This window comes from Apodemus sylvaticus, chromosome 2 (genome assembly GCF_947179515.1).
Source record: "Apodemus sylvaticus chromosome 2, mApoSyl1.1, whole genome shotgun sequence".
In the NCBI taxonomy this organism is placed as follows: Eukaryota; Metazoa; Chordata; class Mammalia; order Rodentia; family Muridae; genus Apodemus; species Apodemus sylvaticus.
In genome coordinates, this window is record NC_067473.1 from 32,006,513 (window position 1) to 32,030,490 (window position 23,978).

Below are 23,978 nucleotides of genomic sequence, written 5' to 3' on the forward strand. Positions count from 1 at the left end.
ACGAACCTCTGCCCTGTTACTGTGGCTTATGCTTCTATTGTACAAATGCAGCAATTAAAAACAATGAATTCGTTATTCCAGATGAATTTGAGAATTGCTCTTTCTAACTCTATGAAGAACTGAGTTGGGATTTTGATGGGGATTGCATTGAATCTGTAGATTGCTTTTGGAAAGATGGCCATTTTAACTATATCAATCCTGCCATCCACGAGCATGGAAGATTTTTCTATTTTCTGAGGTCTTCTTCAATCTCTGAATCTTGTTTGACCAGTGATTCCTAGATTCCTAGAAATACGTCCGCAATGTCTAAATGAGTATGCTTTTTTCTTTTTGTAAGGATTTATACCTCCAGCTGAAGCAATTTTATGACAACTACTCAGTATTCAACAGAGCCATCCCTTTCCCCAGAGAGAATTAATCATAGGCAAGGACTGGAAAAGATATTTCCCTAGTTGAAGCTCAAGTCTGCTCCTGCTGAGAAGCCCATTCTATTTTAATTTGCCAATTAAAAGTGGCCTGGGAAATCTCAGACTGTCATTATCTCATTAAAAATGCATCCTCAGCACTCCCTTTCCTCCCTCTGGAGAATTAACACTAAAGCAGCCCAACTGCTCTCTATAACTTGAAGTTAGACCATCCTCAAAAGATGACCTTTATCTGGGGTCAATGGGTGATGGCATCTTCTACAGTTAATAATTGTTAAAAATTCTACGCAACTCCCACCATTACACCTGCGGACAAGTTACTGGATATTTATTACATCTATGAAATTTACTGAAAGTTGGGATGAATTGAAAGGAAATAGAAGCATTGTTTTCTGCAAGTAAGTGACCAGACACATTTGAAAAAAAAAAGTCCTGTAACCAGGTGCTTTAACACCCTCTGCTTTAGAGAATCTTTGGACAATATTTGGCTGTTATTACACCCCTCCTTTCTGTCATGCAGGATTATGTGTGGAATAATGGTCACAAACATAGGACTGAAGGCTAAGACTGCTGGTTTCTGTTTTTTATGCCGGCCATAAATCCTATCGTCTAATAAACTGTATGTGGAGATGGTTAGCAGGAGAAAATTAGAATGGCTGGAATCGTGTTGTCTGGTATCACTTTTCAGTTCCCAGTGAGCCGTTAACACTGGACAGAGAGAAACACGGCAAAGATGATGAATGATTCTCATAATTAATAATGCCCCTGAATAAGAAAGGAGTAAGTGGTGAAAGGATGCTGCTGCCTTCCTGTGCACACTTGAACTTGAATCTGTGTACACACCTGCAGGTGGCTAATCATTCCAAACGCACTTTCCAAAGAATTAACCAACCCCTGTCTAATAAAACACACGATACCATAGTGCACTAGGGAAAGGCACGCTGTCTATCTCCAGATTTTAAAATGTGTACCTTATTTCCTTGAAATCCTTTTGGGCCTGGATCCCCTGGAGGTCCACCAATGCCCTGATCCAAGATGAAAACCAAGAATTAGTTTGTGTGCCAAACTAGAAGGCCAACCAAGACAGGACAAGTAATTCCTTAGGGTCCCTGGGGATCCTGGTGTCAGTAGCCAGACTGTGATGCTTGGATCTACTTTGGGATCACATTCAAATGGGAAACTAACTGCACAGCGTGAAGTCCTTGAGTTGAATTCACAGCTTCTAAAACAACACATACTAAAAACAAGCAAGCTGTTAATGTGATGTTTGTTTCCTAAGCAGGTGTTTTTAAGCTTCTTGCTGCATTGGATTCTACTTTTAGAAAAGATTTTGCCCATCAATCAATATTAATATAACATAAGCAGATCATTGAAGACTGTCATTTGCACCCAGGCTGCAATGGTCACTCATTGACTTGCTCTGGCAATTCTACACCAAAGCAAAGGACTTGGTTAACCAGATATAGCCTAAGAATTCTTGGGTTAAAACTGTAACTGTTAGCTTATTTGGGGAGGGGTGTTTTGTTGCCTTGTTTTTGTTCTTATGTTTTGTTTTGATTTGATTTGATTTGATTTTCCTTTGTAGTGGCAAGGATCCAGGCAAGGGCTTTGTGCTTGCTTGATAACCACTGAGCAATACCACCAAATTTTTTTCAGTCCTGAAATTACTTCTTCATAGTCATCTACACCTGTTGTTACCTTAAAGGAGACAAGTCCCTTCACTGGAAAAATGATCCAAATTATTTTCTGGAGTCCACAGCATATTACTAAGTTAGGGACTCACATGTTTTCAATAATTACTTGCATGGAAAGGATTAATACAAATATTTAGATAAATAAATATAGACAAAAATGAACAGCTCTTAAATTACATTATAGGAACTATCTACTTCCTTATCATACCTACCTAACTCCATATAAAATATTTTGTATTCCCTTAGCTATTGACTAGATGGAGTTATCAAGCCTATTGATAAGGTGCCTACTCTCTATTCTAGAGAACCTAGAATAATCAAAGCATTAGTCAAGTGCTTTCCAAACTTGGCTATGTACTTGAATCATCTGGGAGCCTTTAAAAAATGCTGATTCATGACTCTATTTCCTACACACTTTGATTTAACTGAAGATAGTATGAATGGATCAAGGGGTGGTGGTGGTGACTGTACCCTCCTAAGGTAATTCTAGTTCAAACAAAGACTTGTTTTGTGCCTCCTTACCTGAATTCCTCTTGGTCCCTTTGGTCCAGATGGCCCTGAAGGTCCCTGTAGAATAAAAGTAAATATTCCAACTTAAGTCCAATTATATATCCTAAATATCCATCTTTGTAATGTATAGATTTTAGATGCAAAAATAGGTTCTGGTTGAGAGTCACTCTTCCCTGGCTATTCAAACATCAAAGAGAACAGATTGAAATGATTCTAATAATCCTAATTAACAAAACACCTCAGTCACACTTTGCTTAAATAAATAAACTAGAAGAAAGCTACTATTACATGTCAGTATTTACCCCATATGTTGGTAGGTGGTTCATTTTCTTTTTCATTTTTTTGAGACATTTTCTCTATGTACTCCTTGCCATCCTAGACTCTAAGGCTGCCCTCAAACTCAGAGATCCACCTCCCTCTGCCTCTTAGGAGATGGGATTAAAGACGTACACTACCACCACCTGGAAATATTTGGTTCAAAGGAAAGGAATTGCTTCATAAACCTCATTAGAATGTTCTAGGAAGTGTATAAATTCCTTTAATTAGTAGAATATTATTTCCTTCCTATAAATCAACATCATTAAATCATCCATGAGTCTGCCTGACAGCTAGATTGTTCTTCTCCACACTTTGGAGTTTGGCAAAACAAAGTTTATAGTCAATAATCTTCTAAATTTCAATATGTTCCACATCTCAGAATACATTTACCATGTATTTTCTGTGAATATAATATAGTCTAGATTACCTTTTCCCAGTTTTCTAACTTTTTTCAAGTTATTTGTCAAGAACAAGAACCTACCATGATTCGTTACCCATTTTTTAGTTTGACCTTAAAATACTTCTGATGTGTGCTGCTTTAAATAAACTTAGAATTGATATTGTTTGTGTTCACATCTTTGTCCTATTCTGATTCATCACTAAGTATCTAGAAGATAGCTACTGAAGTGGAGACTGTAGAGGAGGGTCTGTCTCTTCCTGGTCTATCATTGTATCTAAGGGAAGCAAAAAACTTGGTGAAGTTTGTTGGCCATGATAATGACCTGCACATATTTTCATCTTATGAGATGTTAATCAAGATTAAGTATCAATTATTACCTTGCTGTTTGCTAATTTAATGTATAAAATTATAAAATAATGGTTGTAATTTAATTTAACTTCTTTAACTGCAAGCATATTTAGATATTTTCATCATTTTAATCCATTGTGTTTATTTTCATCTCTTAATATTTTTCACACATTTTTCTTCTAAATTTGTGTGAACTCTTCATATCAAGTATGCCATAATTTACAGACCCCATGCAAACATATATATTCATATTTTATATCTTATCATTGAGAAAAACTTGAAATGAGTCGTGTCTTATCATTGGCAGTATTTTCTTTTTGGCACAGAAAGTGATGCAGCATTTAATCTCTTTACTGTTTCCTGGATTTATTCTTCTGTGCTCCCGTGTCCTTCTCTAACTAGAATGCTGCCTTTGTCTCAGTTTGATTTACTCTGAAAACAATCTCCAAGCCTGCATTCTGCAGATCCATCTGTCTACAACTTTAGAGACATTTGTCAGCTTCTAGGAAAGATCAAGCTATTTAAAGTATTTGATTCAACAGAGCAGTATCACTATTTTATCCTATATTCTTCACCCTTCTGCCATTTTCTCTTGTCACTGCAATCCATGAATATAACACAAATGTTCTATATTTCATTATCTTGGTTACCTTCATAGTCAATAGTCCTTAACTTGAATGGTAACTATTTTTATTCTATGCCTTTTGGGGTTATCATTATATTTTTAGGTATACTGTCTATGTAGTTTGGTTTTATTAAGAAGTCTTTAATATGTTAGGTTGAATACGTCTCTAGTTTAAGTTCCTTACCCATATTTATTTTGAACTAAGGTAAACAGTTATTCTACTGATTATATCTTACTGCATTCCCTAAATTTCAAGCCTTTATGTCATGACGTCATGCTTCCTATAATTTCACTGACTTGAGAGTTTTTCACTGTTCTGGTAGAAGTTGCATCAGAAGGTCACTCCAGTGCATCCAACTGCCCCTCTCATTGACTGCTCTCATCAACCATAAAGTTCAGCAGGACTGGCCTCAAAGATCAGGATGTCACAAAATGTCCTTAATGGTCGATGAAAAGGGCACACAGGGGTTGGGGGGGGTCATTATGTAAGTTATGTATTCTTCGCTTTTCTGCTTCATGTTTTACAGATGTGCAAACTGAACTCCAGATCTAGGAGAGACACACATAATTCATCCCAGAAACTTTCACTTGAGGAAACTCAGACCAAAAGGGATCACAGATGTTAACATTTTAAAAACATGACCCTTACTTTGTCACCTTTCATTCCTGGTTTTCCACATTCTCCTCGCTCGCCCTATAAATAAGTAAGTAAATAAATAAATACATCAATGCATAAATACATAATGCAAATGCATAAATACATAAATATATAAATACATAAATAAAAGATTGATTCTTCAATATTCCAAGTTTTAGGAAAAGATCCCTAGCATAGCTACATAAGACAAAAACTCTGCTCAATTTCATCCTCAATATTGAAGCGGTATTGAACTTTGACATTTTTTGCCCATGAGTTATTCTAACTATATTCTAAGTTGTTTAAATCAATGGTACCACCTGATGAGAGTTTCTTGGAGGTTTCATGAGGCTTGGGAGGGAAATAAAATATGAAGAAAATAACTGATCATCTACTATATGTAGTATACCATGTATAGTTGTCTGGTTCCACATGATGCATCGATAAAAGCAGCTTTATACAATCAGGTAATGTAAACTCCCTGAGGTATTGCCCCTCTGTTGTATAGCTAGTATATAATTTTATATATAACTACATAGCAAGTTCAGAATAGAATTAGGATCTAAACCCAGGGCTCCTTTAACTCAGTCCCTGTATTTTTCATAATGTCCTGCTCTAGTCTGAATACTGATCTTGGTCAGTTAGTAGCATTAGAATAGAAAACTGGTAGAGAGGGCCTGAGACTAGACTGGATTATACCTGGAGAAGGTAGCCATGATGAGTTAGCCAAGCTCCTCTAGAGGGAAACGGAGTCCACTGTTGAGCATGCTGCATAGATTTCATTATTACACATATTGTATTATCCTGCCTGGTATGTTATCATAAAACTAACATTAAAATTATGCTTTAGAATTTATAATAGTATTTTTCTGGTAATACCTGACATTTATTGCCTTTGATAAATGTTAGTTTAATTTTTAGACTGAGTGTTGTGGTAGATAAGTTCTTGAGGTCGTTGTGACCATTTCACAATACATACAACTTTAAAGTATCATATTATACAAAAAATAAAATTTTCACAACTAAAATGTTATTATCATTATTTGTTTATAAGTTTTACAGTTGTGCAAGTGGAATGAGAACCTCTGAATAATAACCCATTCACTCAGATGTTTCAAACTTCCTGTAGTTAGAACTAAAAAGTGCTAGCCAATTAGACAGAAAGGACTCAAATTTCCTCAAAGTGTTAACATCTGTTATTAAATCTCCTTAGCACCTGAAAATGATACTGTGTGTGTCCTTATTCTGAGCCTCAAAACAATTCTTATTGCTAAAGCGAGAAAACTTGATTGCGGAGATCAGTGGTTTACTCTCATGCTAGCTGCAGTCTGACTAGCCCAGAGCCCTCCCTTTAACCCCTGCTTCTGCTGTGCTTTATTACCCATGTGCAGCTCTAGCACATGTTATTCAGTGTGCCACTGGACAGCAATGCAAGAAAACTGCACTAGAATGAAATGCAGGGCATTTCTCCTCTTAGAGCAAGTCAAACTATTGAAATAGCTGAAATCATGGTAATTTAGTAATATAGTTTGCTGCACTAAATACAGCAGGAGTCCTGAACTTATGACTACAAAGAATCCCTATTCTTTTGTAAGCTTTAATCTCATTGAATCATAGCAACCAAACTGGCCAGGCTATGCACCACACTTTAAGCAGCAATGCTTAAGGGAAGTGGTCTTGTAATCACGAGTTATGGATTCAAATGTGTGCCTGAGCCTTTCTGGGATTATTATATATTAATTATATATTATATATTAATTAATATATATTATATATTTTCACAACGTGTGTGTGTGTATACACATATATCTTTGAAACAGTATATTTACAAACATCCCAATCATCTAAAAGGAATATAAGGCTCAGAGACATTACATTGCCACAACTACAAACCTGAGTCTGTTAGACTTCCAAGTCCTCACCATTAATCACCCCAGAGCTCAACAAGGCCCTGTCATGGGCCGTAAGTTACTTTCTATTCACCTGACCCTCTGCACAGGACACCGCCTGACATGCTTTCACAACCAGCTATGCTTTGCTCAAAAGTGATTTATTCTTGCCAGAGTCTGGAAGTCAAACTGACCCAGGAAAAGCTGAATTCTCACTGAGAACAAAGTCAAAAATACATTTCAGAATGTAAGTGGAAAAAAATCACTCTTGAAGTTCCAATTAGAGCACAATTAATTTCCTAATGTTGGATGGGAACGAAATGAGTCAACTATCAAAATATCAAACAGAAAACTACCATAAATATACTCCAAAGTCTTTTGGCCAGAATTCACATTCCATTTGTCCCCAGACAGATTTGTTAGCAATAGGGTTCTGAGAAACAGCATTTGTTTTGTGGGCAGATTCCTATCAATGAAAATATTGTCTACATTTTTTTTCTCAGCAAAGGTTTCCCCTCCTTTTGTTGGGCTCATGAACACCCGTAGAATGGCCACAATCACATAAGCAAGTGCTTCAGAGAGCTTTGAACAGATTTACCCTATGCCAGCCTTAAGTTTCTAACACTGTTCCTCCTGATTAAATCTTAGTCCGCGTGTCCACAGATCTGCACTGCTTTGCTTTGACAGCTCATAATTTTCAAGTGTGAACTTTCCCAGTGAGTCTAGAGTCTATAATTCCACAGAAGGGTAGATTCCTCTTTACACACACACACACACACACACACTCTAATCAAGATTAAGAAGTGCATCTGTGCATTTTGCTCATTGATTTAGTAAATTTTTACAAATATCAGTTTTACTAATGTCTCTCTTGCTTCTTCATAATAACACCTTATATTTTTGTACCAGCAAATGGCTGCCAATACATTGTCAGCCCCATTGTTCTAATTATCCAGTAAGTATGTACTTCACCCACACCTGTATTAATTCAGTTCCATGTAGAAGAAGAAATAGTCACCCTGGTCTCTTGACTAGCTTCTTCTAGATGCCGAGTTAGAAAACATGAGATGTTTCCTTTTCCTTTTAGGCATAATAGTGCTAGGGCTGAACTTATAGGCCTATGTGTAGGTTTTCCCCTACTATTTGTGGGGCCCGGATCCAAAAATATATACAAGCAGATGCTCACATGTTTCTAGATAGTTGAACTATTTAACTATCAAACTCTACCAGTGAAACTATTCCACAGAATATTTTCTGTCTCCCTACTTGAAAAAATGTGCTTGTAGAAATAATAAAAAGGGGCTAGGGATGCAGCTTAGTTGACAGGGTGGTTGCCGGTATATTTGGAGTTCTGAGTTCCATCACCAGCGCCAGATGAACTTAAAGAGTCAGAGCATAGTTGTAACCTCAGCACAGGAAGTAAAGGCAGGAAGAACAGAAGTTCAAAGTCATCGTCCTACATAGCAAGTTGGAGGCCACCCTGGCATAGGTAAGATTCTGGCTCAGAAAAAAACAATCAAGCTAAGAATGACAAACTGATTGTTTAAATATCCATGTAACCCAGGTCCAAAACCCAAAGCTCTTAACTTACTATTCCTGCTCTTTCCACAAGAAGAGAGGCATAAGTCTTAAAGTTCAAGTAGTGAAACAGAGCTTCCTGCATGATTCCCACGCCTGCTATAGACAGCCACATTCCATTTATGAGAGGGAGTCATCTCAGCTCCCTCTCAGACCCAGGAAGTAGTTGATATGGAAAAAGAGGTTTGTAGAAGACCTAGAAAGCTTCAACTATTTTGCAGGAATTCCTGGACTTTTGTCTACCAAACCGAAAGACGACACAAGATTCACATACTGTAAACTACTGACTTCTTGGGTAATGGAAACAACAAGAACCCCTTGACTAGAGCCCACCGAAAGTTTCAACCCCACTGCACAGGCCCATGGCCTATGCTCTGTAGAATAGAATGGGTGACAGGAATATTTTCTGATTTCAACCAGAAAATCTGCTACTAGAGAACTCTGGGATAGATTTATCAGTGAAACGCCGAGTACTTTCAGAGATTCTTGCACACAGTGCAATTTTTTTTTAATTTCTTTTGAAGCACTTTAATTTCCTGTCTTGTACTTTACAAATAATTATGAAGTTATTTACCAATTTATACCTTTTTTTATATGTCAAACCTACTTTCTCTGCAAGCTCTTAGCTCCTTGAGATCAACAGATCTTTATTACTTATCCAGAATCAACCTTCTCTTTCCTCTGGGAGGTAGCCAAAATCTGTCTTATCAGAAACTATAAGCAACAACACAGATTCACATGCAAAGTGTTAGTATTGGAGAATTTTTTTTATCTGAAAATGTGCTGATCCCCCCCCCCCATTTTATTTGTCAAATTAGTGTTCTTTACTGAAAAGTTACATGTTTGCAGAGTTGGAGGGACACTGAAAATCTAAGACGCACCTCAACTTCTACAATACATCACCATATCCTACATTTCATTATTAGCCTACACTGACTGACTTAAGAGTATACTTGGAAATGAGGAGGGGTAATAATAGTACTTACGTTTTTCTCTCTAAAATTCTGGTATATTTGTTGTTAACTACTTACCTTGTCACCCTTGTACCCAGGGATTCCCTAGTTTAAAAAGAAAAATCAAAAAGTAAAGTAAGATATATAGAATAGCATTAGATAAAGTAAGATATTACAGTACAGCATTAGAGGAAGTACTAGGTATTTTTCACATACAAAGTACAACAAATCATATCTTCAAGTCTTGGAAATAGGCTCATAGAAGTGCAAGGTATTTTACATCTCCCGAGTCTGGAAAATGTATGGCAACTAAGGAAGAATAAAGTCATGTTTCCCTATCACAGTTTATTCTCAGTTCCAGATTCTTGTGCCTCAAATCCAATTTCTTACCCTTTGATCAAAACTGAAGAAGAGAGCACACACTGAAAGTCATTGTAACCACAATGACTAAAACAGTGCTCTCAAAATGTTTCATTGACTTTTAAACTATAAGCTATTGCCTCTGAATGTTTAAGAGACTGGCTTTGAAATGAGCTAATGCCCTTTAGAATATTCATAAATGTCTGTATCCATCATGGTCCTCCCTTCAAATTCAGTCTAGAATATATAACATCAAGGAAATGAATGGTTTCTCTATCAACTGTAATGAGTCAGTGACCTTTGAGTGATTAGCTTTTATCTCATGCTAAGTGAGAAGCCAGCACCTCAGCAGTCCTCTGAGTCACTTGTGGAAATCCTAAGGAGCCCTTTCCACTGTGTCATTCTCATAAGCCCTCTAAGAGGCACAATGCTGGGTATTAAATGGACTGGGAAGTTGCCAACTCCAAGGAACAGTAAGTCTCTTCCATCATTATCCTACAACTATATTTTTCAAGGATAAAATAGAATTGTAAGACTTATTTAATACAAGCTGGAGAGACCAGTGGTACAAATGAGCTAACGCTGCCATAAGACCATGAACTCTACAAAATATTTATTTCATCTGTGTATAACTTTTCCAAATAGAAACTTCAGAGAGGAAATAATACTTCTTTCTAAATTAATAGGTGCTGAAGAATAGAAAATGAAAGTAGAGTTGCCCAAAGATAGAGTGACAGTGTGATTTAACCCAGTATAGAAATACTTGTTCACATAAATTGATCGATTGCTGAGATTGCATTTAATTTGGTATTTTCTGCAAAAATTTTCTATATTTAGCATAGCAAGAATGTATAGACTTTCAATCCCAGAATTCTTAGGAAATCCTCTATCCATTGCAACACACAAACATTTGAAATTTTAGCTGTTACTTTATTTTGAAAGATGGAAAATTAGATTTCGGAAGGAGCCTATAGAAGGCTGTAGAAACAAGGAAATGCTACTGTCTTTGTGGTATATTCTTGTTTTGTTCTGAAAATTCTGGTCATTTTACCTGTCGGTTACTTCTTTAGGGTTGATTTGTTTTCTTCCTTGTTCCCTTTTTCTCTTTTAGGGCCTCTTAGCCACTGGCTTTAAAATATTCCAATTTAAAATATCCAAAATTGCAATGTCAAAATTGAATTCTTATTTCTGCCCCAAAATAAAATAAAATAAAATAAACTTTCTGATTTCTAGCACTATTATATAACATATCATATCAAGTTGCAGGGTCAAAATTCTATAATCATCTTAATTTTCTCTCTCCTGATTGGCTGTACTCCAGACCCCTTTCAAAGTTAATCTTCTTCTCACAGCTTCTGAGTTATTCACCTCAGCTCAAGTTTTAAGAGCATCCTTCCCATCACCTAGAAAAAAACTAGTATTGGTAATCTAGAAGACAACTAAGAAGTACTTCCTCTCAAGCTTTCCCTAAGATGCTTCCAGGGGGTTAATTAAAAATCCCAAGAGACTAGCTTCATGAAACTCCAATTCCCTGACTGACTGTTTACTCAAGCAAGAGACTGAGCAAAAAGATGTGGCACAACAGAAACATTGTTTCTCACTATAGATGTTGCTATTTGCTATACTCACTTTAATGTCCAAGGAAATATAGAATTAACAATGTATTAAGGTACCATAATTCTTTCCCAAGCCATCTCAAGAAACCAAACAGATTTATCTTTGTCAATAGAACCAAAATGACAAAAGCATAGTTTAGACCATATAATTCTCACACTTTCAAAATTCTAGGTTTTTTTTCTTTCATTTAAAAAAGCAAAATGTGCACAAGAAGTAAAGCAAAGTGCCTCTCTGCATTTAAACCTTTCAGAAACGTTCAATTGGGCTTTAGGGAATGTCCTATGTCCCATTGTCACTCTGTTGTTAGAGTATTTTCTCTTTGGAGTTCTACCTCTGAGATCATGTCTGTCTGATTGCCTGCCTGCACCCTCAAGAGAATAGGTAAGTAGGAATCCATTTTGCAATTTCACTTCATGGTCAAGCCAGTCCGTCAGAGATTCCCATGACTGTTTATCAGGAAAGCACTCCAGTTCTGTACATACCACAGGACCTCTTTCTCCAGTTTCTCCTTTCTGAGCATCACCCTGCAACAAACAGACTCAGTCAAAATTCTTCAGCCCTGCAAGTGATTGATTGATCAATAAAATGTGCTATTCCTAGATAATGGGTTAATCCAATCAGAGAAGAATCTTAAGCTTTGACCATTGACATTTTCACCATGCAATTTAAGGGAAAAAGCAGCTCAGATAAAGTTTGGCCTTTAAGAGTGAACCCAGATGTTCAGGGTGCATAACATACATCTATTTTTCACAACTTCAGCCACATTCCAGTTTACAACATGGTGTTTTTCTCAGCATAGCATTGTGTCTTTCCGGAATAGGATACTCTGGCTTTTCTCCAAGAGGTTTTGAATTTTTCTAAAATATTTCTCAAGAGAGACTGCCTGATTTCAGCAAGACTAAAGAAAATAAAGTATGGAGCACAAAATTGCAAACCAAACTAATGAAATATGAGCATTGATTTATAGCCAAGTTTTTAACAACAAAAGGTGTGTTGGCATCAGTTGGGACCTACATAGAATAAATAAAAATAAGGGTTTGTAGCTCCAATAAAGCTATACATTCCCTCTCCTCAGTGAGCAGGCTAGATCCAAGAATGTTCTCATTCATATAATGTTATATATATTCTTAATAATATTCTTAGAAATGGGATTAAAGTTTGAACGTTTCAATGTCTCCTTTTTAATTTTTTTGTTTTTGTTTGTTTTGGGTTTTTTTGTTTGTTTGTTTTAATGTCTTTTATGTACTGCCTAATTTCTCCCCAAAATGTGGGAGCCAAGTTGTCTTCACAGCAAAGAGCAAAGGCCTCACCATACCACTATCACTAGTTATTATTATTATTTAAATTTGCAGTTTTCGTGGCTGAAAAAAAAAAAAGGAAAGCAAAGGAAGGAAATACTTCTTGAAAATCAAGAAACCAAAATAATAAGGCTGCAAAAAGTAGAATTTTTTTTCTTAAAAGTAATTCTCTGGGTCAAACTTTCTAAAAGTATTTTTTTCTTTTTTTTATTCGATACATTTTTTTATTTACATTTCAAATGATTTCCCCATTTCTGGCTCCCCACTCCCCGAAAGTCCCATAAGCCCTCTTCCCTCCCTCTATTCCCCCATTTACCCCTTCCCACTTCCCTGTTCTGGTATTGCCCTATACTGCTACACTGAGTATGTCCAGAACCAGGGGCCACTCCTCCGTTCCTCTCAGACATCATTTAATATGTGGATTATGTCTTGTGTATTCCATGTTTCTAGGCTAATATCCACTTATCAGTGAGTGCCTCCCATGATTGATGTTTTGAGACTGGATTGCCTCACTTAGTATGATGTTCTCCAGCTCCATCCATTTGTCTAAGAATTTCATGAATTCATTGTTTCTGATGGCTGAATAGTACTCCATTGTGTATATATACCACATTTTTTGCATCCACTCTTCTGTTGAGGGATACCTGGGTTCTTTCCAGCTTCTGGCTATTATAAATAGGGCTGCTATGAATATAGTGGAGCATGTATCCTTATTGCATGCCGGGGAATCCTCTGGGTATATTCCCAGGAGTGGTATAGCAGGGTCCTCCGGAAGTGTCATGCCCAGATTTCTGAGGAACCACCAGACTGATTTCCAAAGTGGTTGTACCATCTTGCAATCCCACCAGCAGTGGAGGAGTGTTCCTCTTTCTCCATATCCTCACCAACACCTGCTGTCTCCTGAGCTTTTAACCTTAGCCATTCTGACTGGTATAAGGTGAAATCTCAGGGTTGTTTTGATTTGCATTTCCCTAATGATTAATGATGTTGAACATTTCTTAAGGCTCTTCTCAGCCACCCAAAGTTCTTCATGTGAAAATTATTTGTTTAGCTCCGTACCCCACTTTTTAATAGGGTTATTTGGTTCTCTGGGGTCTACCTTCTTGAGTTCTTTGTATATATTAGATATTAGCCCTCTGTCAGATTTAGGGTTGGTGAAGATCCTTTCCCAATCTGTTGGTTGACGTTTTGCCCTTTTAACAGTATCCTTTGCCTTACAGAAACTTTGTAATTTTATGAGGTCCCATTTGTCAATTCTTGATCTTAGAACGTAAGCTATTGGTGTTCTGTTCAGGAACTTTTCCCCTGTGCCCATGTCCTCAAGGGTCTTCCCCAGTTTCTTTTCTATTAGTTTCAATGTGCCAGGTTTTATGTGGAGGTCCTTGATCCACTTGGAGTGAAGTTTAGTACATGGAGATAATAATGGATCTATTCGCATTCTTCTGCATGCTGACCTCCAATTGAACCAGCACCATTTATCTTTTTTCCACTGGATGTTTCAGCTCCTTTGTTGAAGATTAAGTGACCATAGGTGGGGTTCATTTCTGGGTCTTTTATCCTATTCCACTGATTCACTTGCCTGACATTGTACCAATACCATGCAGTTTTTATCACTATTGCTTTGTAGTAATGTTTGAGGTCTGGGATACTGATTCCCCCAGTTGTTCTTTTACTGTTGAGAATAGTTTTAGCTATCCTGGGTTTTTTGTTATTCCAGATGAATTTGAGAATTGCTCTTTGTAACTCTATGAAGAACTGAGTTGGGATTTTGATGGGGATAACGGTGAATCTGTAGATTACTTTTGGCAAGATGGCCATTTTAACTATATTAATCCTGCCAATCCACGAGCATGGAAGATTTTTTCCAGAGGACCCTTTGCTTAGTCAAATCTTTTATTTACTTAATGAAAATCTCTGTTTCCTTCTTTATTAACTTGAGAGTCTCCTTTCTTTAAAATGGGTTGCATTATTTGCCTCTTTGTTAGAAGCCTGAAGTGTATCAGGTGGAGTAAAGTTTTCATAGGAACTTACTCAATTAGCTAATGTGGCTCAAACCTCTAATCCCAGCACTCAGGAATCTGAGGCAAGAACACTGGAAAGAATTCAAGGTCGGCCTGGGCTTTAGAGTGAGTTCCTGGTCAATCAAGATTGACTTAGTTTTAATTAGAGCGTCTACTGATGTGATCAAACTCTATGACCTAAAGGTACTTGGGGAGGGAAGGGTTTATTCCAATTTACAACTCTCTGGTCATATTCTATCACTGATGGGCTAGAATTCAAGGCAGGAGTCAGGGACTAAAGCAGACACCATGGAGGAAAACTGCTTACTGCCTTGCCACTCACAGGTTACTCAGAGCTCTCTTTCGTAATTCAGAGTCACCTGTCCAGGGTGGCACCTGCTATGTGACTAGCCCACCTACTTCAACCCTTAATCAAGAAAGTGCACTACAGACTTGCCTATAGGCAATTGGATGGAAACATTTCTTTCAACTGAGGTTTCTCTTTTCATATATCTTTAACTTGTGTCAAGTTGACAAAACCAAACCAAACCAACCAGGACAGTCTCCAAACAAATATACAAGCTATTTTAGCTTCAAAAATAAAAGTCCCTGTTTATTAATTTACCGGATTTCCTTTTGGTCCTCGCTCACCTTTGATACCAGGGTTTCCATGGGTACCCTGAAAGCAAGTGGAGAAAAGATTATTTTTACTAAGTATCAGTTTTTCTATGCTTTTGAATGATTTCTGATCAGCTGCACCAAAAATAGGAGACCTTGGAGTTTTAACCGGGCATTTTATAAACAAAATTAAACTCATCTAAAGACATTTAAAGACTAAATGGATAGAGGTTGGGGTGGGTGGTTTCTGCTCTGGGCTACTGTGGACCACTACCGACCCAGCTTGTTTGCCTGTGACCAAAGAGGTTCAGATGCAGGGGACCAGCTCCAGATATAAGAAAGGGAACTCTTCCATCCTACTCCAAATATCACCAAAAAATTCCTTTCCTGAGAACTGGTTTTGAGGGTACTAAACAAACTGAAGTAAATGATTTACTCCTATGAAGATGTGACAGTACGGTATGGAGCGATGGGACTTATCAGACTTAACAATTTAGCTCCTAGTGGTGAATATTCTTGGGAATCTCTTAATGTAATAAGTTAGCCAACATCTTTATAGAAAAAGAAGGCTAAATCTTCACTTTAGTTAAGTCAGTTTCTAATGACTATCATGTAATAGATACAACTTTGTATTTTGTGAGAAATAAGTTTCCACTCTCTAATGCTTTGATTGGTACAGTCATACACACACACACACACATCCTGTAAAGTGTGAAACTAAGTCTCAGGAGGAAACTTGTCATAGTATGCATTCTTGCCCATACTTTCAAACACTAGCACTAGTTCAAAAAATGTCATCCATTTACTTTGTGAAAGCTGTTCTCCAGACTTTCAAATTCTTAGGACAAGAATTTGAATCACATAGATGAGTGGACACACAGTGGAGATGGTTTCTGACACTGTTGGTAGAAGCAAATCATTATGGTGAGTGCCTTCACTTCGGGTGCTAAGTGATTGCTTCCATTTTACAGAATTCATCTCAAGCCCCAAAGCATCCTAACCAGGTTCTTCCCCACACAGCTGCATAGCGCTGCATTGCTGGATTGCTGAGAAGGATGCAGCTTCCAGAAAGGACAGTGCCATTTGTTTCTAGTGAGATAAAACATCACCTAAACCACCACTGTCGTATGTTAGCTCTTTCTATGTTTTTGTCTCATCACTGAGAAATTCTAGTTCTAAATTATCCAATGAAGAAATGATACTGAAAAGCCCCCTCTGAAAATAATTTCATCACTGTCTTCATTAACCCCAAGTTGAACACAGATGTCTACTCACAGGAGGCCCCGGGTCACCTGGCTCTCCCTTCTCACATTCACAGATCTTGGGTTCACACTGAATCAACAAGAAACACAATATTAATTCACAGTGATATACAGGATATGGTAGCATGCTAAATATTAGCCAACATGTAACTGACTGAAACTACCTTAAAGGAAGTTTTTCTCATTATCCAAGGCAAACTTAGAACCAACTAAGAGCCAACTTTTGAAGTGTTATTAAGTTTTGCCATGGTTAAATAAAATAAATGTTCTACCATGTATTTATCAATGGATTTATAGAAAGAGACTAGTTAAAATAGGAAAAATAGTCATTTTTCTGTTGAAATCTGGATTTTCCATTTCTGCTCTTAATAATTCATTACAGCCCAATCATATGTAAATATTAATTTCTCCCTATTCAGCCAAAGAAAATATGATTTGAACCATATTTATATCTATTTCAGGATGCACATTTTTCTTTATCTTAACATGTCTGAGAACAGAGTGGGTTGTATAATTGCTGCCTAACAGGCTCAAACATAACAAAGGGATTGTTTTCTCTGTGTGTCTTCAAAATTTATAGGCCACACTTAACATATGCTATCCTGTAACCTGTGCTTTGCATGGTACCAAGTGTCTAGTTCAGGAGTCCTGAGCAAGCTTATAACTGCTACTAGGTGGCTCAGAACCACCCATTGTACTATGTCCTTACCAAGAGATTGCTACTAGCTAGCTTCTTTGTGATGTGCTCTGATTGGTTCCTCTCATCTGGCTCAATTCTCTTCAAAACAGGAAAGTAAATGAGCTTCTCGCCCAGCCAGAAGACAACAGGCAACTGAACACTAGATTGATACTGACCAATACCAGGAGCATCTTCCAAGCCAGTGAGAATCTCATCCGTGCTTAGAATAAAAGAACCCATTTCAAAGTAGAAATTTTGTCAGTTGGGATGCATGGATCTCTAAGGTAATGTCTCAAATATCGTTCAACATTTTCTACTATTTCTAAACATTTCCAACGTATAGTTGAAATATGGACACATAAAAACAAAACCACGTGGTTTCCTCAAAGTAATATAGAGGCATAAAAAGAAAACCATGTGGCTTCCTCGAAGTAAAGCAGCTCATTTTCAAAACAATTTCACACTTTTATTTAGTTGCACCTTATGTGAGTCACAACATTGGTTTGCTAATTCCAGTTTTTAGAGTAATTCATAGTAATAAGGCATGTGGCACTTACCTTCCTTTCAAATAAGGCATCCTAGAAGGAGGGGAAAAGGAATGAAACATTAAGTCAATTAATAGTTCTGCTTCCAGCTTCTTATTAGTCTTAATTATTCCCTATGGGATATGCAATTTCCAAGAAGAATAGCAATTCAGCCTTTTTAACCTTGTAAAAGCAATAAAGCCAGCCAGTCAGCCAACCACCCAAGGAGCGCTCTCAGCCATATAATAATAGGAGACATGAGGGGCACTAACATTCAAAATTACCCTGTGTTTCCTAGGAACTTTATCTTCACAGCCTGTGCTTTAGCTTTCGTCTCTTTGATCAGCTCTACTCTCTCTATAACTTAGCTTCAAACTTCATTGATTGTAATGAGAAACTTCGCTTTTGCTCACAAAGATTTAGGAAAATAAATAACTATATATTTCCTTGTCCCCAGCCCTATACATGTTTGCATTTGGATTTTTGCATTAAGATGCTGATTTTGGAATTGGTATCTTATGAAATTATTAGTACTTCTTAGAAAAATTATGTTAAAACTCAAAAATAGAACATTAGAAAGGAAGAGAAAGGATTTTCTGCTCAAACTTTCAAGAGCCTCAAATATGATATTCTCTTTATTTAAAAGTTCAACATGAGAAAAAGAGATGCAGTATTAAAAATAGTACTTTGTGAAATGATTTTTAATTGTTTATAACAACATGTGTTATTTATATAAAAGGAAACATTTATAAGCTAGGAGAAAGTAAATAGTAAAAAAAAAATATACGTGCCACAACAAAAAATATTATAAAAATAATTATGCGTGTTTGTCTAACAGAGAAAGAGAAGAAGAGGGAGAGGGAGAAGGAGAGAGAGAGAGAGGTTTAACATCTGGCTTTATATTAAGGAAATGTGACCTAGCTGAGGTAACCACCCTGGACTGAGTCTCCTGACCATCTTCAGTGGCACTATCACCCACCTCAAAGGAGAATTAAACAGAATGTTTTCAGCATTTGCTGCATCCATAATTTCTGCACCACAACCCATTTTTTACCCCACACAGGCCTTGCTGTTTCCTGTAGCTCAGTAGGATGCTGTCTGACAAGTATGCTACATATCTCGTAGGAAGATAAACATGGAAAGAAAGGAATGTATGTTAGAAGAGATGACTAGCTCTCCTAGAGAAAGAAGTCAGGAGTTAAATAGTACCTTGCGGCTCAGTCTGAAAGGGGAGTCTATATCAGATAATTCAGAGAAATAAGGGGAAAGGTATGACATTTGCCATAAAACATGAAGGAGCCGATGAGAAAGTCAAAGATAAACTAGAGCGTGTACCTTTATGGAGACTGCTGCCTTTAATTTGCTTCACTACCTCTATTTTAGATCATCCTAATACCAAAGAGGGAAGAGATAGCAAAATGCCCTAAGAGGCTGTAATGAAAGGGACCGAGAATTTGGACTGAGAACTAAGTGTCACCCTGAGTTTTCTTCCTGCCTTATTTATACTAGCATTCTTTTTTGATCAGTCAGGGCAGGCGATTGTTCCCATATAGAAAGGAAGGAGACTTTTAACCACATAGTCTTTTAAATTCTAGTACTACATGTTATCTATAGATGTTAAGTGTCTTATCTAGCACGTCAGCTGACAACTGATTTTTATATTCCTGGGCATGGAAACCCAGGCCACAAGTGGGATTCTTGTTTCTTCAAAATCAGCAGCCCACAGAGAGAGTAGAGAGCCGTATGTGCTGAGAGTTGCTATCTTTCTGATGGTTGTTCCTACAGAACTGAAGAGACAGTCACCTCCTGTCTATGCTGCTGGAATGGTGTCTGTATATTTCACTATTCACTATAATTCATAAGAGTAAAAAACTGGATCAATAAGTGAAGTTAAAGTGAGCTTATTAGCTTTACAACAATCCAGCATGGGTACTTCCAAAACACCTGAGCACCCTCCCACATAAATATATGTACATCTGACATATACATACACATGAAAAATACCTAAAACACATATCAAAACCCTTCCCTTGGGAAAAGAAGGGAAAGAAAAACTTTGAGATGGTTCAGGAGGGGTAATATAAGTTCTAGTAGTATAAATCAAACTATACATTTTGAAAAACACTAAAACCAAAAATGTCTAGTTTTGACATCATTACAAAATTTTTGCAATAGGCAATATCTTTATCATTTTGTGGGGGGGGTTTACTTGAAACGGTCTTACTGTGTAGCCCAAGCTGGCTAGAACTCATTGTGGAACTCAGAGTGACCTCAAAGTCATGACAATCTTTCCTTGGCATCCCACATGGTAGGACTATAGCCATGAGCCGCCTCACTGGGATCCTGACATAATTTCACCACATTTGTGCCTTTTTTCAGCTCTCCCTTTGAAAATTTAGTTTTATTTCATCATATTTCTCTTTAGCACCTTAAAAATATAAAGGACAATTTTTGGAGTTCATTTGTTTTTACATTTTCTGAAACTTATATCTCTATAGAAACAGAAACAGACCCAACACTCATAATAGATAAGATTGTTTCAAACAAAGAACAAAGCTTCTTCCCTAAGGGCACTTACAGTCAGAAGCTTTGGGACTGGGGACAACACACTGAAAGCAGTGTAGGAAGGCTTAAGCAAGTAGAGTGGGAGTCAGTAATAGTTTCTTGGAATAGGTGGGGCTTTCTGGGTGATTCTGAAGAAAGGAATGAAGGGACAAACTAACGCCCAGATGGTATGCTGCTCTATATGTCAAAGTTTGTTTGGGGAAAGAGTCATAAAGATGAGTGTGGGCAATACAACAAAGACAGCAGTGAGAAGGAATATTCTAGGGGAGAGGACAGAAAGTCCAGTACATGGAGCTGGCTGCCTGGGGAGTAGGGAATCTACCCATGATGAGGAGGTTGGCAACTGGGAAAGCACACGGTCACAGGGGAAGTGTGTCTTCAAAGGCGCTCTACAAATTTCAGTTTGAGTTATGGCTTGTAAGTTCTTCTCAAACTTGAATTTCAGTGAGAAGAATAAATAGAGAAATGTTCTCACTAAAATAAAAGAAGTACACTGTGTCAGTGGGTTCATATTTGTATAATGGGGTAGTGGTCAAAATAGAAGGCTGGAGGGGAGTGGCTAATTTTGTGAATGAATACAAGGCCAATGCTATAAAAGATGGTAGAGGAAATATGAAGAATTGACAAAGTTATTAATATCATAACTAATGGGGTGGGAGCAAGAGGCAGCAGGCTCTGTAATAACAACAAAAGCCTTTGCAATTTAACTTTGGAGCAAAATTTGCTGCAACAAAATCTGAAACAGGACAGAAATAAAAATGTTTTAAAAAAAATGTGAAGCCTGGAAAAAATGGGAAGTGACCCCAACTAATGAAGAAGAAGGATGTGATCCCATGATTCTAAAGATGACACAGAAAATGACAAATTAATCCTTATGTGGTAAATAGAATACCTTAAATTCATGTTTTTAAAGAATGTCCAGCAAAAGAAATTTTAATTAGTCTCAACTTTCATGTCCAGATTTCTAAATATTAACTGTTATACTGTCTTATTCTTCTAAAGGACTAAGTGGTGTATCTAGAACATTAGGCTGAATTTGTTTCACATATAATTACAATAAACTTAACAATAAGATACTCTGAACATTCCCCTCAATAGGGAATCACTACATCCTCTTTGATAATTCAGAGCTGAAGTGTTTCTTCTCAGAGACTCTTACATGAAAAGTGCTGAGGGATTTGTCTTTATTAATCTTGGTTCCTGAAAAAAAAAATCTACTTATTCTGGACAACTGTGTCCATTGAATCCAACTAAATTGAACGCTGCAATAAAAATGAGTAGGCTGCCAATCTCCCCAAAATAACCTAATTTCATTTCAAAATTAGTTCTTTCAGTAAAAGAAACCAAAGAGATGGGCACATACGATATGGATTTATTTCTGTAAAATGGTATGAAGTGTACACCAATCCAGAGTGGTGAAAGTGCCATCAGTAGCTGTGGGGTCGGGGCTGGGGTCACATCAGTAGCTGTGGGGTCAGGGCTGGGGAGACTGTTCCCAAGGAAGTCTGAATAGGCATTTATGAGTGATGGGAATCTCTACATTCTAATTGTGTTGGTGGTTACACGACTGTGTGTACCTGTCAAAACTCATGGGATTGTGTGCTTTAATGCATTTCTGTTCTTAAATCATGCCTACACGATTTTTAAAGCCTAACCACATAAGAATTTCAATATAGAAAATTAAAATGTCATCTAAGAATGTAATGAACATAGATTAAATGAGGAATTTTTCCCAAGGATCTGGTAAAAACTCAGGTCCTGCTTTATAGAGAGGGACAATGAATGTTGGTGTGCTTTCTTTCAAAAGCAGAATACTACTACTATGGACCTGGAATGCATCTGGGCCCTGTCAAGGGAAGGTTATTCACAGAAGTGACATCTGAACAAACAAGCTGAAGTCACAGGGTGCTGAGGAAGTAGAGCCTCATTGATCCTTTTCTGTTCCCCCCCCCCAAAAAAAAACAGTGCTAGCCCCAGTCTACTGCCAAGAGCTCCTCTCCTCAGCTGGGCGGGAATCTCAGCAAGGGTGTATCTGGAGGGAGTACAACATCCTGAGCCTGAACATCTGGACAAACAAGGAGCTGCCTACTCTGTGCCTTCTGTGGTCAACTCTTCTCACACTAGAGATGAAGAAGGGGAAGAAATGACAAGCTACTAAATGTTCACCTTCCCAGGATTCCCCTCTGTACAGGATGGGCAGCTGAGAGGTGTGGATTCCTTGAGCCAAGGGCACAGGCAGGGCTAGGTATTGCCCTATCACCTTAAGTTTCATGTGAAATGCCTGCTCCCAATGAGACCTGGGAACTCTGGACTGGGTAGTAATCTCTGACTCCAGTCTAAATATAATCCTAATAAGGACTACCCTCAATTAGTTAACTAAAATAGTTTCTTCCTTTCTTAGATTGCCTCGTCAAGCAATAGGAAAAGCAATACAGACAGGCTTGTAATATATGTATAAGAAATAAAAACAGAAATAAGTTTAAATTGCAAGTCTGAATTTTTAAGTATTATGACATGGAAATAGGTAAAATGGTCAAAGGTAATCATGCAAGTGGGAAATAAGAAAGGATGAAGCTAACATAAATAAGGCAGACCACATATTGGTAACCAGATAAATAAGTCAACAATGTATGTGATTTTAGGATAAGTAAACAGTACACTCTGGTGTATGCTTTAAAAGTAATCTTTCCCAAATGCTCAGGGTGTGACAAAGTGAAGGATCCAGCTTCAGGGGACAAACTTCACATATTCCCAGTAGATTGTCAAGGTAGTGGAAAGAGAATTCAGAAAGATTCATTTCTACATACAATGGGAATCCTACTTTGTTAGCATTTTGCATCTACTCTTAAATAACCATGATATGACTCTACAGCAAAAAATTATATAAGTATATATAATATATATGCATATGTGTGTATATATTTACATATATATGTATATATAATATATATGTGCATATATATATATATACATATATATATATATAATATTCAACCCTCTAGGTACCTACCAGTCGTTCCCGAATTTTGTCTACAAGTGTTGGATCACTCAATAGTAGAACAGGTTCATTGGAAGAATCCCCAGATATCAAACGAAGTTTGGCTTCATTGACAACAGCAGAAAGTCCAACAGTGATAAATGATATTCCCAAAGTTCTAGCATCTTCAGAAATACTTTGAACATCTGGACTCTTGGGATGATCGATGCCATCCGTCATCAGCAAAGCCACTTTGACGCCATCTTTCCGCCCTTCTCTTTTAAGTAGCCTTGTGGCATTGGAGATGGCATAGTAAGAAAAGGTGCCTTGCCCAATTAAGTTCAAAGACTTGACCCGCTGCTTAAACGTCCGGAGATCTTTCCAAGAAGACAAGGGTGGATCAATCTGGACCGAGCTGCTAAACTGAAGCGCTGACAGCTTGATGTCATACTTTAATGAACGGCCAGGAGTCAACTGGAAAAGCTTCTCACTCAAGCTGTCCACAAAATCTTTCTGATTATCAAAGAGTACAATTTTAGAGCTTTCAGAGCTGTCCAAGATAAAGACAACATCTATGAAGCAAACGGTATCTGAAAGAGAACACAAAGGTTATGCCATTTAAATCATAAAAAAAAGTGCAACATATTTTTAAAATTAAGCAAATACCAGACAAAAGTGCCAAAAGGCAAATCAAAAAAATG

The 23,978-nt window shown here is 37.3% G+C and overlaps 1 protein-coding gene across 1 annotated transcript in view; it reads right to left on the bottom strand.

The window, feature by feature from the left end:
* The window catches only part of Col28a1 (collagen type XXVIII alpha 1 chain), a 175,086-nt gene that overhangs the window by 145,938 nt on the left and 5,170 nt on the right, over window positions 1-23,978 (bottom strand). The window contains exons 3-11 of the mRNA XM_052173229.1: window positions 23,311-23,867; window positions 17,769-17,789; window positions 16,546-16,602; window positions 15,278-15,331; window positions 11,837-11,878; window positions 9,456-9,482; window positions 4,970-5,014; window positions 2,642-2,686; window positions 1,397-1,450 (exon numbers count right to left, since the gene is read on the bottom strand). Of these exons, the coding sequence (XP_052029189.1) occupies window positions 1,397-1,450; window positions 2,642-2,686; window positions 4,970-5,014; window positions 9,456-9,482; window positions 11,837-11,878; window positions 15,278-15,331; window positions 16,546-16,602; window positions 17,769-17,789; window positions 23,311-23,867 (902 nt within the window). The remainder of the gene's footprint in view (window positions 1-1,396; window positions 1,451-2,641; window positions 2,687-4,969; window positions 5,015-9,455; window positions 9,483-11,836; window positions 11,879-15,277; window positions 15,332-16,545; window positions 16,603-17,768; window positions 17,790-23,310; window positions 23,868-23,978) is intronic.